The 17,184-nt window shown below is 42.4% G+C and overlaps 1 protein-coding gene across 4 annotated transcripts; it reads left to right on the top strand.

Moving 5' to 3' along the window:
* Positions 1-734: 734 nt before the first annotated feature.
* Positions 735-16,085, top strand: LOC125513396 (casein kinase 1-like protein 3). Of its 4 annotated transcripts, XM_048678507.1 has the most exons (16): positions 735-964; positions 1,062-1,102; positions 3,976-4,045; positions 4,137-4,285; positions 4,864-4,959; positions 5,032-5,102; positions 5,240-5,301; positions 5,452-5,515; positions 10,259-10,343; positions 10,436-10,562; positions 10,661-10,734; positions 11,545-11,599; positions 12,157-12,281; positions 13,232-13,421; positions 15,033-15,158; positions 15,539-16,085. In XM_048678507.1, the coding sequence occupies exons 1-14, from the start codon at positions 889-891 to the stop codon at positions 13,367-13,369; spliced, it is 1,233 nt and encodes a 410-aa protein (XP_048534464.1). In that variant the 5' UTR covers positions 735-888; the 3' UTR covers positions 13,370-13,421; positions 15,033-15,158; positions 15,539-16,085. The 4 variants fall into 4 exon arrangements, with proteins under 4 accessions (XP_048534464.1, XP_048534467.1, XP_048534463.1 ...); XM_048678510.1 differs by lacking the exon at positions 15,539-16,085 and having other exon boundaries at positions 12,175-12,281; positions 15,033-15,415; XM_048678506.1 differs by lacking the exon at positions 15,539-16,085 and having other exon boundaries at positions 15,033-15,415.
* The last annotated feature ends 1,099 nt before the right edge of the window (positions 16,086-17,184 follow it).

The raw sequence follows: 17,184 nt of genomic DNA, 5'->3' as shown, positions 1-17,184 counted from the left end.
GTAGGGGCTGTGGGTGTAACAATGGTATTGATGTCCTCATCACAAAAGGCCCACCACAACATGCATTCATGCACATGAAAATGTCCACCTCAACATGCAAGCATATATTAGATATTTTACAATACATTAATCAAACACAATAAAGCTTATGGATTTGCAATTTTAGTTTACGTAGTATCACTATTCACGTTCCATAGAAAACACATATATCGAAATGTATTGCAAATATTCCCGCAACAACGTGCGGAGTATCATCTACTGTACACAAGGCACGAGCCCATCGGCCATTGGTCCTGGAAACAACCACGCGGTGAGAAAAATAACAACGAAGATCGAACGAACGAGATGAAGTTGAAGAACAATTTCACCCAGATCAAACGGCCAACGAAGCTTCAAATCGAGGGAGCCTCTTGGACGCGAGTTGGGCAGCCTCTTTATTTGTTTAAATGGAAAAAAATGCTAGATTTTTTTAGATAAATATATTTGCTACGTTTGATGAAAATGTGCCAAATTATCATTATTGATAGAAATGACATAGCGAAGTAAAGGGTTCGTCCCGTCTGGTACGACCCAAATGATTTTCTTCGTTTGGGTCGGCCAATTGAAGTTACCCTTTCTAGCCTGTTATGTGAAAGATATTTCTGGTAAACATGAGACGAGAGATTGAGACTAATTTACCGGATTTTTTTAAGTTGATTCTTTTCTTCAACTTACCCTGAACAGCGGAACTGTTGGAGTTGTTTTAAGCTGCGGCCAAAAAGAACTCCAGCCGGTAAGAGGTGGCCTAACCCTGTCTGACCTTATAGAAGCTTCAGCCGCTTCTTTGCCCCACTCCTACCACCCAAACTCCAAACCCTAGCTTCCTAGCCTACGCGTCCCCGAGCGAGCATGGATCGGATCGTCGGTAGCAAGTACAAGCTGGGCCGCAAGATCGGGAGCGGCTCCTTCGGGGAGATATATCTCGGTTCGATCTTGATTCCTTATCCTTCGATTTCCTTCTCCGTGGTTGGATTAATTAATGGATCTGATGGGGTTTGGTGTCATCTCGCTCCTGTCTGCAGCCACGCATGTCGACACGTACGAGATTGTAGCCGTCAAGATCGTGAGCTCCTCCTCCCTCGCTTGCTTTGTATTTTCTTCAATCCGTTTGGATTATGCGGCGTCTATTGCCACTAGTTGCGTGAAGATGTAGCCGTTGGGCTCCTCAGATATATATTTTAACCGGCGCATTGCTGTGCATGTTAGAAATGCCCTGATATAGGAGTGTTAATTTTCAGTTCAAGTTTATGCTAAGATTGATGGGTTAGAAACTTAGAACTTGTTCCTTGCTGGTTGGTTTTCTTTTTGGAGATAGTTCCTTGTGTTTATTTTTATATGCTTTGTATACAGAACGTTCAAGTTTTTTTTTTGGGTTAAGTAGCACTTATTACACATCTATTTCAGTTACTTCATGGATTCACATGGTTATGGGTTGTTTCTGCCTAGAAGGAAGGGTGCGCTGTTTTGTGACTTGCTTGATGCTTCTGCAACACAAGTACACAGTAATATTTTGAAATGGGAATGGTGTTATGGTTCGAACTAACTGTTCCCGCCATAGTGGTCTATTCAGTGATTATGCAGATACTGCGTTGCTTTGAACTATAATAACAGCATAAAAGAGGAAAGTGTTGTGTTACTGTCAGGGACAGGGATCATTTAATACAGCAACCAACATATAAATGTTCCGTTAATAAGCACAAATTGGCCTTTACATGTGATGAAACAGCTCTAGATCATGATAATACACTTGCTGTCCTTATATTTTTTTCCTGGGCTGGACGGGCCATATCATCTGCTTATATTTAAGGTTCACTCCCAATTCACAAGTTTCTCTGCTTGGTTTCTATTATTGTTGCTGCCTCTTCCTCTGCTTTACGTGCACTGGGCTAGGCTCCAGTGGAGGGCGCACAACCAAAGTTGTGGCAGTTCCCTCCTGTCCAGTGGCTAGGTACCGCATAGAGCACCTTTTATAGAACAAACATGCTCATGGTTTGGTGTGATTTTGAGTTGTTGTCTGGGTTCAGGTAGTGGTGTATCTCTCATCTTCTGTTCATGTTTTCTCGAATAAGTAGTGGCGCATAAAGGGCGTGTTTGGTTGCCCAGGTGGCTATAGCCTGCATCGCATGGAGGATCCTGGCTGAGTCTAGCCTGGTTGAGATGATGCAAGGATGAGCTGAGATGAGTGTTTGGTGAAATGTACGGTATGCGTGCATGAGAGATGTTGTTTGGTAGACTGCATTAGAAATTCCTCAAAATAAATCTTATCTGAAATCTGAACCAAAACTCAAGTTTCAATTTATTTATCAAAAATTCCTCAAACGGTTATATTATCTAGGTCCGGTGGAGCCTCGTTGGCTGCTTCTTTCTTGGATGGGCACGTCAGCTCCGCTCCTGCTGCTTCTTGGATTGGACGCAAGCTTCTTCATGGCTGCGACACAACCTGTTGCTGCTTCTTATTTGATGCAGCACGACAGACGTCCTGGCACCTCTGGCTCACACCCACCCTGCTCCGGTGGATGGGGTGGCCGAAGCAGGCCTTGCTCCGGTGGATGGGGGCTGGATAGAGAAGACATAGAGGGGGGCACGAGGGAGAGGGAGGGGGGAGGAGAAGCACGGGAACAGGAGGGAAAGGGAGGGAAGGAGGAGAAGCTCTACCTCGGTGGTGAGGAGCCATGCCGGCGGCAAGGGCAGAGGCAATGGTGCGGTGGATCTAGCGGCATCGCAGAAGAGAGGGGGGCTGTGGAAGAGTGGCGGACAAATCGCGTGGGGGGCGAGATTGCGAGACGAGTCTCGCTGCACGCGCGGATGCAAACGCGAGCCTGGATCCGGGAAACGACCAAAACTTGCGTTTCCGCTCAGCCTGGCTCGGAGACCCTTTTTGCATCAATTGGGCCAGGCCCAGGTATACGTGCAGCCTACGAAACAAACTGTATTTTGCATGGTGGGTGTGAGCCAGATGCAACACAGGGAACCAAACACGCCCAAAGCACCTTTTATAGAACAAACATGCTCATGGTCTGGTGTGATTTTGAGTTGTTGTCTGGGTTCAGGTAGTGGTGTATCTCTCATCTTCTGTTCATGTTTTCTCTAATAAGTAGTGGCAAATCTCTCATCTTTTTTTTTCATGTTTTCTCAAATGAATAGTGGCGTATCTCATGTTCTGTTCATGTTCTCTGCAATGTATTGTTGTGTCATAGGTTCTATTTTGAGTAAAATACGTCTATCTTATTCCCAAGGCCATTCTGAAGTCACATAATTAACTGTTAGTATTAATCTTGTCATGATCAGTTATCTGGATGCTGTATGGCATGCAAAATTAGCTAGCTATGCATGAGGTTTTCATGTCAGCAAGGAGCAGCAGCTAGAAGTACAGACATCCATCCAGTGCAACAGGCAGAAGTGAGAAGCAAAATCTGATTTGACTTTGAGGTAGATAGATGGCAGTAGGACCCAGAAACCAATAAAAGATCTGTCCTGGCTTAGCTATTAAGTCAGTAGATGGTAGTAAGATCGGTTTGTTCAGGCTATAAATATTGATGCATGCCATCCTTTGCTATATAAGCTTGTTGCTAATGATATAATCCTACAGAGCTTCATACTAGTTCCATGTGTGCATGTGTGTATGAGAGGAACAGTGAGTGTATCCTGGTGAGAGAACTTGTTCTAACATGGACACTCTTGGGTTTGCCTGCTCCATATCTTGTTTTTTCCCACTTTTATTTCTGGCTTGATCCTAAACACAATAATTTCTTCATAATTCTATACTAGAAGTTAGATATAGAAGCAAGCAATGAAATAATTTTGTAACATTTTATAACTTGAAGCGATTTGCATTGATAAAAGACTCCCATTTTATGTTGATAAAAAAGTTCAATAGCATTTATTTGGTTTTTGCAGTCCCACTGTCTTCTGATTTATGTTCATTGCTTTGTTCAGGAAAACAGCAAAACCAACCATCCCCAATTGTTATACGAGGCCAAACTGTATAATGCTCTTCAGGGAGGGAGTATGTGTTTAAACCGTGATTATTTTCTTATTGCATCGACTGCTGAACCGTAGCTAAGGTGGTAACTTCTGGTACTCGTGGATTGCTGTAGCTGGTATTGCAAACATAAAATGGTGTGGCATTGATGGCGAAGAAAATGTTCTTGTTATTGATTTGCTTGGGCCAAGCCTTGAGGATCTGTTTGTTTATTGTGGCCGGAGATTCTCACTGAAGACAGTTTTGATGTTGGCAGATCAGATGGTAATAAGAAAAAACAGTCTTCATGTCTTTTTTTCTGTTTCCTAGTGGTGAATCGGTGATACATTGTGATTGTTTTCGAATTCTTCTATTGTGTTCTGTCTCTGACTTGTTGATAAGGGTTTTACTCTGTAGCTCATACACAGCTTTCTTCTCTTTGTTCTTTTTCCTAGTGGTTAGTCGGTGTTGCAGCTGTGATTGTTTTCAATTTTTTCTGCTGAGTTCTGTCTGTGACTTGTTTATAGTGCTCTTATCTGTAGCTCATACTTAAGATGAAAATCTGCAACAAAAGATAAAGGCTAGGCATCGCTTTTTTGAAACAAGTTGTTAGTCTACTTCGAGATCAGGTGTACAGTTTACCTCAACAAACATTTGGTTATCTTGCAATTTTTCTTTCATGGTTATGTTTTATTGCTCCGCCTTTTTTTTTCATGTTGAAACCATGCTTGATTGCAACTATTTTTTACTTTACGTTCTATATATTCATACACTGATTTTTGAAGTGGAGTTTGTATATGTTGTCTGGATTTGATTTTGTCATAGTTCTTTGGCTATGGCTGATTACTTATTTACCACTGTAGATAACAAGAATAGAGTTTTTGCATTCTAAGGGGTACTTGCACAGGGACATCAAGCCCGACAACTTTCTTATGGGCCTTGGTCGGAAAGCTAACCAGGTCTGTACAAGCTGGCCGCTGATAGTTATGCCATATATATTCATTATGTTTAACTTATGGTCCAACTCCTAGGTCTACATCATTGACTTCGGACTTGCCAAGAGATACCGTGACTCAACCACGAATCGCCATATACCCTATAGGTGAATTAGTAATAATTTAGAACCAAAATACATGTAGAACTATCATGCATTTGCTTTTCTTGTTTATTTGATCTTCTCATTTTTTTGTGGTATTCCATGTGTTGTCTGAGTATTCGTAACATACTCACATTTTTCAGAGAAAATAAAAATTTGACTGGCACAGCTCGCTATGCAAGCTGCAACACTCATCTTGGGATTGGTGAGCACTATGGCCTTTTATTTCTGTATATACTACTAATTTAGATGCCTGAATGCTGGCCTCATTATTTTGCTGGGACACTACCATAAATGTTTTTTGTTGCTATCTTTTGACATGTATCACTAAATTAGTGTTGTTACCACATACCAGAGCAAAGCCGAAGGGATGATCTGGAGTCCATTGGATATGTTCTCTTGTATTTTCTAAGGGGAAGGTATGATTGTTCTGTGGACAAATTATATGTACATCACCGAGTAAAAGATATCTGCAATTGTAGCCATTTTCGTTATTGAAATCTTTGTGTTACGTAGCAATGTAGGCCTATACATCTGGAATGCATTCATGTTCATTATTGTGAACCATGTGTTGCTATTAAGTAGCAATGTAGGCCTATCTACATCTGATCCCTGTGTTGTCATCATTATCGGTTTGTTTTGATGTTGATTTAAACATACCAAGACCACATATGTAATGCCAGGATGCCAAACAAATAAAAGATAAATTCGAACGCAAAATTAAGATAGTTTAATATATGTGGTACCGAGTTCTTTGTTCAATCTATTATTTTTAAAACTGAATTCATCTATTAGGACTATGTCATTTTGTGGTTGAGTCACCGTAGCCCCTTGCAACACCAAAACCAACGACCGTATGTGTTTGCCAAAAATACATCCTACTACCGGGTGTGGTTGCACCCATGTCTCATATACTACCATGTGGTAGTATATATATACTACTTAAGGGCAACTTGAATGCTTTTGTGTTTGAATAAAGCTCTCACAATTTCCTGCAAAAAAGGGTAACTTGAATGCCGTGCACCAAAACGGACACACCAAACGTCCGTAAACAGCGGATAGGGGATGACCATCCAACCTGGCGCACCAAATAAAATAGCGGACACTAGTTTTCATTTAATAGTTGGATTCTTTTACATAGCAAAAGGATCTGACCCTAGTCTACTCTTTGTCGGCCGTGGGCAGGTGTCCCACGCACTACTCTTTGCTAGAGTCCGCCCGGCCTTCCATGTCGCCGGTAGAGGTGAGATTGATCATTGAGCCAGACAGTCCGGCCTCGCGGTTGTTGCGGTGCGGCGCGAACGACGTGGAGCTGCTGATGTTGGTATCGGTCGCGTCTGCCACTGCCTGTGCCGCCTCCGCCGCGATCTGGTTGAAGAGGCGGTCGCGCTCTGCCTCCATGACGCGGAGGTGCCACCGCTCGTGTCAGATGGTGTAGGCGCTGCACATGGATTCGAGAACCACTCGTTGCATGTCCACGAAGCCTGGATCCTTCACGACCATGGTTGCGACAACTGATTGGACACCTGCTCGCCCTCAATCTGGCCGCCAACTGGTGCTTTGAGAGGAGCAGCAGGTTGTACTGCTGCTCCTCCTGCAGCATCCGGAACGCGGACATCGGCGGCGCCTGCTCCATTGGCTCTGCCATGACGCGACTGCAGTGCTCCTCCGCTTGCTCCATGGTTAACCCAGCTACCGGCGCGGGCGACTGCTCCTCCTCCTTTGCCTCCTTCATCGCCATGTCCTCATCCGAGCTCCTCAGGAGAGCTCGAAGGCTCTCCCGCCATAATGTTGGCCGCGTGCTAAGGACGCCATGCGTCCATCTCGGTTTTGATTTTGTCACGACGCTGCGTCGAGAGTGTCTTACACCACACACGCCGGGTCCCGGCCATTGCTCGCGAAGGTCGAAGAAGGAAGAAGGGAAGAGGCGGTGTTTCGGCGGCTCAGACGGCGGCGATGGGGCTTGGACGTGATGCAGTTTGTGTTGTGGCCGACAGAGCGGCGGCTTGAATGCGTTCGCCTGGAGTTGGTTTCTTGTTTGCCACGCCGGTGTCAATGCTGGGTAGGCGGACGACCAACTTGAATGCGGTAGGATGCCGTCCTGTTGTCATGCCTGGTCACGTCCGCTTTGAACCGACATTAACGTGGTGAGGAGAGTGAGCGCACATGGAGTGATTGACATGTGGCAGTGACAGGTCATGTCCGCTATGGACTGGCATGAATGTGGCGCGAAGAGCATAGTGGCGGTTGGAGCAGAACGAGAGAGAGAGGGTTTTGTGTGGGCCGGGGGTGTCAGAGGCCTACGTGGCGGAGGTCCGGACGCCCGCAAACCTTCCCCAGCTTTGCTTTCGGTTTGTGGGATTTCAGACGTTTGGTGCACGATGTTGGATGGCCTATAGTGTTAGGACCGCGTCCCGGACGTTTACGGGCACTTTGATGCATGGCGTTGGAGTTGCCTTACCATTTTGAGTATGTTATATCTTAGATTTCCAAAGCAAGCTACATGAAAAAAATTGGAAGTGAGTCCATAATTTTGGTATATGTTGGAAATACCTGCATATTTGTATGTATACAGCAGTATATACTAAAGAATCTCTCCCTAATAATAAAGCACGGGTTGAGTCTCTCGGGTTCACCATCGTGGCGTTTTTACATAAAGGTCCCTGTGATCTTGAGTAATCAAACCGCAGTTCTATTTTAAGTTAGTATGTGAGAAAACGTTCTGTTTTTACAAAAAGGTCCTTGCATTTTTATTATTCAACCCGTGATCCAGATCAAGCCAACGTGGTGCTTGGGCGAGCAGAAATTGGCCATGGTGGTCGCGTGACACAGCAAGAGGCGGGTGTCGAGGTGCAGCCGAGTTCATGTCTGACGAAAAGAGACGGACAGGGCGCTGGTGTGATGTCGGACGGGGCCGAGCCGTGCAGCGGCCCCATGGGCAGAGGCAGCAGGAGGTGCGCGTCCGGGCGAAGAACGGCGAAGAACGAGAAGAGGATGAGCATGGAAGAAAGGAGGCAGCGAACGGATGATGGTGGAGGTCGGAGGGGTGATGTCGGACGGGGCCGAGCCGTGCAGCGGCCCCATGGGCAGAGGCAGCAGGAGGTGCGCGTCCGGGCGAAGAACGAGAAGAGGACGAGCATGGAAGAAAGGAGGCAGCGAACAGATGATGGTGGAGGTCGGAGGGGTGGCGGCCTCGCCGGAGTGACGAACGCCCGAGGGTGGCGGCGAGCGGGATCGAGGCGTGTTGGGCACTGCCCCTCCGTTTGTGATGGCGCTAGGAGGAGATGGGATCGGGAGGCTGGGGGATCGGGCTAGGGTTAGAGTGAGTAGTGGGGGCGCTGGGCCTTAGGGGTTAAGTGGGCCAACCCACGAGAAATATGAAGAAAAGGAAGGAAGGCTCCTGCATATGGCGTCCGATTTTATTTTTTAAGATATGGCATCCATAAATTAAGGCATTCACCCATGATTAAAGCAATTAGGAAGGCTGTCGCATGGTGCAGGCAAATTAAATGGATTCGTCCATATAGGGAACTAGGAAGAATTATGAAGAAGAGCGCACGGTAGGAAGAAGGCCGTTGCTCTATATATTTAAACATTTTGAAATTCGTGTTTTGGAGGTTTAGAAAAATATGAAATTTTTCCTGAGGGTACATATACACATTCCCAATGCCCGTGGCAAGTTTTGGTATAAATCTCGCTTTGTTTTGGGCTATAGAAATAAAAACAAATTTCTGACAATGTATAAGAGAAAAGAGGTGCCATTTTTGTCAGAAATTTCTCTTTTTTGTATTTCTCAAAATAAAAAGTATTTCTTTTTCAGATTTGTACCGGGCCTTAGGAATGTGTGTTTGTATTCACGTATTTGATTTAAGATTTTTTTAGCAACCGAAGTATGTTCTTCAAAAATTTCAAATATCAAGAGCCATGGAGCCCGGTAGCTGCAAGCACTTTTTGGCACGGTGTGGCCAAATTAAGCGGATTCATCGTAATCAAAGGAATGCATGTTGCACGATGCCTTAAATTATATTCAACATACTTTGTGTTGCATGCCTGCATGGATAGGTACAATAATAAAATACCTAAAGAGACGAGGCCTAAGATAATGTTATAAGCATGGCCCTAAAATTGGTTATATCTTCAACGGCAGCCCTAAAAGCATAGCTGGGCTAAGAAACTGCATTCTTTCCTCACTTGAGGCTAAAATACACCTCCAACAGATCATAAGTGATGAAAAAAAGTGTCTCGATGGAAAAATTGCTAAGAGATGCTAATTGCGGCGCCACCAGCAGTTCTAAAACAAACACTATCAATGCTCGGACGGCGGAACCGCCAAAGTTGGCCGCACCCTGGGCTTAGGGTTCTACTGTGCTACGCATTGGGATTCTAGGATTCCACTATTTTATCATAGTACGTTGTTTTGAATTCTTGATAAACCATTTTGATATTATTGTACTGCGCTGGTGTACATTTTCATGAACCGGTGTTTTCTTCATATGAAACATATGTTTTATGTTTGCATATATGATTCTCAATTTAATTATAGCCCAGTTTTCTCTCTTGTTGAAACGCACGAGCACAAGCGATGCATCAATTTTCTCTCCCGTTGCAACGCACGGGCATTTGTGCTAGTACTAAAGAAATGGTACATATACTACCTAAAAAGTTGTATATATACTACCAAAAGTGTTCTTGTATGCCACATACTATGCGTACATATAAAAAAAGGGCAGCCCAGTGCCCATAGCTCCCGCTTGAGCAGGGTCCAGGGAAGGGTCCGACCACTTCGGGTCTTTTGTACGCAGCCCTTTCCTACAATTCTGCAAGTGGCTATTTTGAGGGCTCGAACAAGGTAACAGCTTTACCGCTGTGCCAAGGCTTCCCCTTGTACTATGCGTACCTCTACCTAAAATGTATGAAAGACATGGGTGTAAATACACCTGGTTGTATGCATGTATGTATTGTACGTATGTGTGTGTGTGTGCACACGCGCACGTGTGTGTACGTATGCACTGTATTACCATTTTTGTTATTTGATCGTTATTTTGACATACCTCCTGTACTTTTGTCAAACACACACCCAATCCGTGTCGTTATTAGGAGAAGAGCGACTACTGATTTTTCCTTATATATGATCTCTGTAACTTCGTATATGTTTTCTCCAGTCTTCCTTGGCAGGGTTTAAAAGCTGCCACAAAGAAGCAGAAATATGACAAAATAAGTGAGAAGAAGCTTTCAACACCTATCGAGGTTGTTTAAGCTCACATGTTTTAGATTTGTAAAACGTCTTTCTGCTTTTTAAAGCCATTGCTGGAGACTTCTCATGGATTTTCTTGTTACAGGTTTTGTGTAAAACCCATCCTGTGGAATTTGCTTCTTATTTCCACTATTGCCATTCATTGACATTTGATCAACGGCCAGACTACGGTTTTCTGCGACGGCTCTTTAGAGACCTGTCGGACCGTGAAGGTATAGCATTCAGGAGCACTATTGTGTCATCTTTATATTATATTCTACGATATGCATGCAATTGTTCAAGGATTGTTCAATTATTTCGTCGGCTGCAGGGCACCAATTCGATCATGTCTTTGACTGGACGTTGTTGAAGTGTAAGCAAACCCAGAAGGTGAAGGCTCAACAGGTATAATGTGCTTCATTTTTCTTTTATGACGATGAAATATTGTTAGAAACTAATGCATCTTAAACTACTCCCTCCGTTCCATAGTACTCCCTCTGTTCCTAAATATTTGTCTTTTTAGAGATTTCAAATGGACTACCACATACGGATGTATATAGACATATTTTAGAGTGTAGATTCACTCATTTTGCTCCGTATGTAGTCACTTACTGAAATCTCTAGAAAGACAAATATTTAGGAACGGAGGGAGTAGTTGTCGCTGAAACGGATGTATCTAGACGTATTTCAGTGTTAGATACATCCATTTGAGCGACAACTAATATGGAATGGAGGGAGTACAAAACTAGGTAAAATTGTCTGTATCAATGCTTTCTGGGGAACCTGTTAAGGCTCGTTGAGTTTTGAATGGTTTAAAAGTTCTCAAAAAATATGAAACAAATACGGGAACATCACTCGAGTGATATAACAGAATCCAACGAACCGATTGGGAAAATATGAGTTTTTGTGCCCTTGGCAAAAATAGCAAACATTTGAACTCGCTACTGACTCAACTATTAGTTTTTTTCGCCCAAGGCACATAAAGTTGTATTTTCCCAGTCCCACCATTGGATCATCTTATATTATAGGTGTGATGTTGAGTATTTGTTTCATGATTTTTGGGAACTTTACACCATCGAACCTTAAACGAGTTCTGTGGTAATTATTGATAGAAAATCCTTCTACCCTCTGATCCAAAATAAGAGGGAGTGTTTGTGAACCCTATTTTAGCGCCTTCACTGATTTCTCTCTCTCCCTCTGTCCTGCCAATTACAGCAAGATCCTGGTGTAAGTAGCAAGCCGGTTGCAAAGAATATGGACAAACACCAAGGTAGAAATTTTGTTGTATAAGCACTACAATTTTCCTTGCCGTAGTGAGTTATATGCTTGATTAAGAAGTCCTAAAATATTGGCTGGTCAAATGCCTTGCAAAATACTTCTCGGTCATGTTCATACACATTTTTGGAACTATGGTATTTATCTTTCATGATCAGTTGGAATTTCCATTTTACTTTTAGAATGCTCACTGATAGTTTTTTCAAAAAAAAAAATCTTGGATGTACAATATGGAGTATCAATTGTATGTAAAGAAGTTAACATATGCCTATTGTGATGCATAAGGTATCAGTGGCTAATATAGCAACTATATGTGTACACAAAAAATAACTATTTTTGCACAGCAAACAGATGGACATTTTTGTCATGACAATTTGTAATTGCTATCACACTATGTACATTGGGATTTGTTTTCCTGATATTTTGGCAACTTGGAAGTATCACGTGTATTTGTTGACCTTGCAACATATGGTTCTCGAATCATATTGGTATTGTCCCTTAAACACCTTTTGTAGTTTGGGAACTACATCATGGTTTCCATTTAATTTTCAGTTAGTGGTTTACGTGCAGCTGAAGCTTCTTGTCAGCTTGAAGCAGAACAACGCCCAGTAATCAGAATGCAAATAAGATCTACTGCTGAGAACAGCCGTTCAAATAATCGACATTCTGATAAATTGGTATGTTTTTCTGTTTCATGCTGATGAAATATCCACGACAGAGTTTTTGTCAGAGTAATTTTTAGTTCTCATGAAGTTTCACAAACAGGAATTGTAGTTTACTAAACTAAAATTGAGAAATTTATGACAGTCTGTCCTCGAATTCTCATTATGCCGTTGTTTTATTAATATCGTGTACGTGCAATGCACGCTAATAATTGGCAATATTTACACTAACATTTGGCAAGATCTTAATTGCACGTTGAAATTAGGCAATATAAATTAATTGGTTGGTGCTGACATTGATATTAGGTATACTATCAATTAGGGGAGGTTGCTAACCTTGTTTAGTGGTAAACACTGGGGAAACATAGACCATTGAATAGGTGCGTTTGAACGTATGAGATATGTTGGATCTCCGCAACTTGTTCTTTTTAAATTGGTATAGATTTATGCAAATGATACTCTTCTCTCAATCATTTATATATTTTTGCCATTGCCATCGATTTTCAACCGTTACTGTGTGTGGGGAGTCTGAGAGAGAACAGAGGAATTAGTGCAGGCATGGAGAATTTTGTGCTTGCCGTTGAAGCAATTGCCGTTGGGGTTGGGAGAGGCCAAAAATGGGACGAGGACGACAATACATATCCGCTGGTAGGGATCATATTGGGTCGGTGGTGGTCGGAGTGGTGACGGCGCAAGCAGAAGTAGTGGTGGTGGTGAACTTTGGCATGGCGGGGGTTTTACGAGTGATGGAGCCCAAAATGAGACGGGAATCATAGCTCATGTCGATTGGATCAAGTATACAGGAGGAACTGGAGGGAGGCTTACTGGTGGAGGAGATCGAAGTGTGTGGTAGTGGTGGTCCAGAGATGAGAATTCCTGTAGGGAGGGCATTGACATAAATTTCTGGTAGAAGTTTGGTTTATACTGTTTGGTTCTAAATTTTCTTCTTTCTTACATTGTTGCAGAGGGTGAGTGCTAGCACTGATAAGGAATTGCTGCAATCAACATCATTTGGCCATGCTGGTGCCCCAAGGAAGAACGGATCAATCTCCAAAACACCATGGCTTGTCGATCCCAACTCAGGACCTTCAAACCACCTTTAGCACTCTGATCAGTCAGTTCCTATGTTCATGCCGGTCTATTTAGTAACCATTGGTGAGACTACTTTTGTTGCTGTTATGTTCTTACACCTTTCATGTTTCTATGTTATGGACAACTATGCTGGTGTCTTGGTGATATTTATTCTTCTTCCCTTGTCGCATGTTTGGTCGCATCCTAGTAGTTGTCACCAAACTCCTCATGAGCAATCTTTGAAGCACCACTGATGATATAATGTCGGTAGTGAAGATGCCTCCTGAAACATTCCTCTGTGTGGCGGACATGCAGAACCAACATTGTCAAGCGGAAAGGAAAAAAGGGTTTTCAGAATTAGAGGGAAAATGTGTGTTTGAGGCCTATTCCTCATTGGAATTACCCGGGAGTCAGGTTGTAGTTCTGCTAAGTTCATTAATGGTCCGTTTGGATGTCCGAATTGAATTGGGTTTTGTGGAAATGACAACATGGTTTATTTCGAAAGGTGTTGGTATTGCGTCGAAGTGTTTGGGTGCCGAAGAATCAGTGGCATTGAAACTAAGCCTTCCCTAAATTCAGAAATCCGGGAGAGATTCACGTGTACCAGAGATAAAGAGGAACTAACGGTGGCGGTGGTCGACAGGAAACATGCAAACGGCGGTTTTCGCTCCTGCCAATTCCAATTCATCGATTTCTAGCCCAAATATTGACATCCAAAGGAGGTGTGATTAGACATGGCTGTTTCTAAACAAGCCTTAGGTCTGCCGTGCTGTTAATCCTGATGGCTGGGGAAAGTGTTTGGTGTGCCTTAATATTTCTCTCAGTTAATTAACAATTCTTAATGACAAATATATCACAAATTTGGTATTCCCTTCATTTTAGAATATAAGGTGCATAAGTTTTTGTGCAAGTTAAAGTTCATGTTTGACCAAGATTATAGAATAACACATCAATATCTACAATATAACATGCACATGTTTGACTTCCAAAAAAACTAATACACCTTATATTCTGGACAGAGGGGATACCGTGTGCCCCCCTAGACAATGAGCCCTCACTCCTGGACTGGTGGCAATCGGCACGACAATCCGCCCCAACGCCCATGCGCAAGGGCCTGGGTACCATGACCCTCCTTGTCCCCTGGATGATATGGAAGCACCGCAATGACTGCGTCTTCAACGGAGCGTGCCCATCGGTGAACGCCCTGCTAACGAAGATCAAGGAAGAGGCCTCCCTTTGGGCAAGCGCAGGCGCACTAGGGCTCAGAGCCATTACCCCCAGACATGGGATGTCCATTAATTCGAAAGCTGTATCCGCCTCCTAGGAGGAATGTAACTACAACTCTCTCTTTTCAATGAAATCAAACGCACGCTCATGCGTTTTCTCAAAAAAATAATCTTACAAAGGCTTATAAATTGGGCTATAGAAGCAATTTTGTGGTTTTGTAAATAATGCTGATGTACATGCCCCTGGCATTTTATCATTAGAAATTTTCTTATTTGGAAAATATTCCTTTTTATTGAATTTACGAGGTTTTAAGCATGATGGCATAATAATGCCCTCATGGAACCTACTTTTGGCTTTCAAACCTTTTCTTCTTTGCTGTAGCAATTTCATATTTTTAGTGTCTCTGTAACCTATTTTGGTGATGACACTAGGTTCACTCTTTTCTATCTCCTTTTTTGTCTCTTACAGGTCATCTGGGTATGGTTTCAGCTGATAATCCAAAGGCAACATGTAAATTTTAAGTTTCTAAGCTGTCCTCTCTACTAGTTGAATATGTGGTTGATGTGATGATGTGAATTCAACACCACTTATCATGTAAGTAGTCAAGAAGTTTGTCCTTCCATATTATTATGTGCATAATATGTGGAAACTTAGGATTGTTGATACCCTTTTTTTGTGTTCTACCTGAGTGTTTATATCGTCAGCATCATCTGGGCTCATTGCTTCAGGTTCTTTGCCAACTAATATAGATGGTGCTGTTTGCTTAAAAAGAGCTTGGGGACTCTTGTACAACTTTAACTTTAATTATGATCAGCGCTTGTGTGATAATGTTTGCTCCTTTTGGCACCCCAGTGTTATCTCCTGAACTTATAGCTGGTTTGACTTTCAAGTCCACTTGAGTTGCTATTTAATGTGCTGAATTATAAGTTTTTTGTGCCAGATTGGGATTCTTACGAAATATTTTCTTGTGCCAGATGCTTTTAGTTTGCAAGTTGACATCTTATTAAACATAGATGGGCTTTAGCGTCAAATGTATGTGGTTGGATCTAACCAAGCAAGGGTTGTGAAGAGGGCCCTGTAAAGTAGGAGTACATGATTTTGGTTAGCATGGGATGCTTGGATGATTATTATTTTGACTGCTTCGATGCCACTTGTGTTCCGGTGGTTGAAATCCATTGCGATTCTCATGCCCAAAGTGCAATCTGGTGCAGATCACCATGGATGTGATCACATATTTAATACTCCCTCCGTCCAAAAAAAGCTTTCCTAGATTTGTCTAGATATGAATGTATTTAGACACGTTTATGTTAGATACATCCGTATCTAGATAAATCTAAGGCAAACTTTTTGAGACGGAGGTAATATAAGAGTATGACCTTGTCGGACTGTATCATTTGAACCGAGCTAAAAAGGTGCAGATCACCATACATGTAATTACGTATTTAACATAAATGCATGAGACCTCGTGGATTGCTGTACTATTTGGAGCTGAGCTAAAAAGATGATTTACACGATGTTAAAGTGTTGGCACTGTCATGGTATGGTTTGTGTTTATTTTAGTGTCGGATGTAATTGATATATAATGGTGTAGTTTTGTATATTATCAATGTTCCATTACATTATTTTCGATCATATATTGGTAAAAAGGAGAGCGTGTGTTATTTGTAGATTTTAGTGTGTAGCTTCTACTTCTCTGGGATTAGAAGGAATGAAGCTGTAGTGTCGTCGATATTCTAAAGTAAACATGCTTTTTGCTGATGTATTTTGTCCTTTTGTAGCTAATGCCACAGATCATCTGAATCTTATTGATACGTGGATGTTAATCTTGATGTGTTTAGTCCAACGATGCTGGGTTAGCCAACAAATACACAACATAACGGCGAGTTTGGTTGTGCTGTGAATTTTGAAAAAGCTGATGTTAGCTGTGGAAAAACTGGAAGTTTGGTTGAGATATAGCTGTGCACCTATAGATTTGGCATGAATTGTCTTAATGCCTTTGCGGCCTAAAAGAATATCTTCATATGCATTTAGCGAAGCACAGATAGAATTTAAGGTAGGGCGGAGTTTGTTGACACAAAAACAGAGTCTAAGCCCATGCATGCCAATGCATTTATATCATTGTAAATAGGTAGTCAAGTGCAAATGCAAATACATGTCAGGAAAACATGCAACTTGTATTATCAGGAGGCTAAAGCCATCATATATACATGAACAGAGGGAGGCCAAAGGCCAGAATAAATATAACTCTAACCCCCCCCCCCCCTTCAAACTGATGGTGAATCCACAATACTGAGTTTGGAGAGGTAAAATGATGAGGACATGACTACCTTGGATACGACCAAAAATATTGCATATATGCATATTTGTCAGGTGATTTCTAATGCAAACTATTCAATAATCTATTTATGTTATCCAGAACAAAAATACTTCACACACTTTTGTGTTTTGTCTAATTGCAGGTGTATGGGACATTTGTACAATCCACATATGAAGACAAGGGAAAAGGAGAAGTTTAGGTTGTGTTCAAAAAGTCCTCTCACGTCACTTTTGGGCCAAGAGAAGATAGAGTCCAAGTCTCTCACGTTCTGGATTCAGATTCGGACTGCACAGACATACCTGA

The sequence above is a fragment of the Triticum urartu genome, chromosome 6 (genome assembly GCF_003073215.2).
Source record: "Triticum urartu cultivar G1812 chromosome 6, Tu2.1, whole genome shotgun sequence".
Lineage (NCBI taxonomy): Eukaryota > Viridiplantae > Streptophyta > Magnoliopsida > Poales > Poaceae > Triticum > Triticum urartu.
Note: the sequence above shows the minus strand (reverse complement) of the source record. Positions and strands in the feature narration are given on the sequence as shown.

Excerpts from the sequence above, each read along its gene's own strand:
- LOC125513396 (XM_048678507.1), top strand. The coding sequence starts at position 889 with ATGGATCGGATCGTCGGTAGCAAGTACAAGCTGGGCCGCAAGATCGGG. Across the intron at positions 5,516-10,258 it reads TTGTATTTTCTAAGGGGAAG|TCTTCCTTGGCAGGGTTTAA; the intron begins GTATGATTGTTC and ends TGTTTTCTCCAG. Across the intron at positions 11,600-12,156 it reads GAATATGGACAAACACCAAG|TTAGTGGTTTACGTGCAGCT; the intron begins GTAGAAATTTTG and ends TTTAATTTTCAG.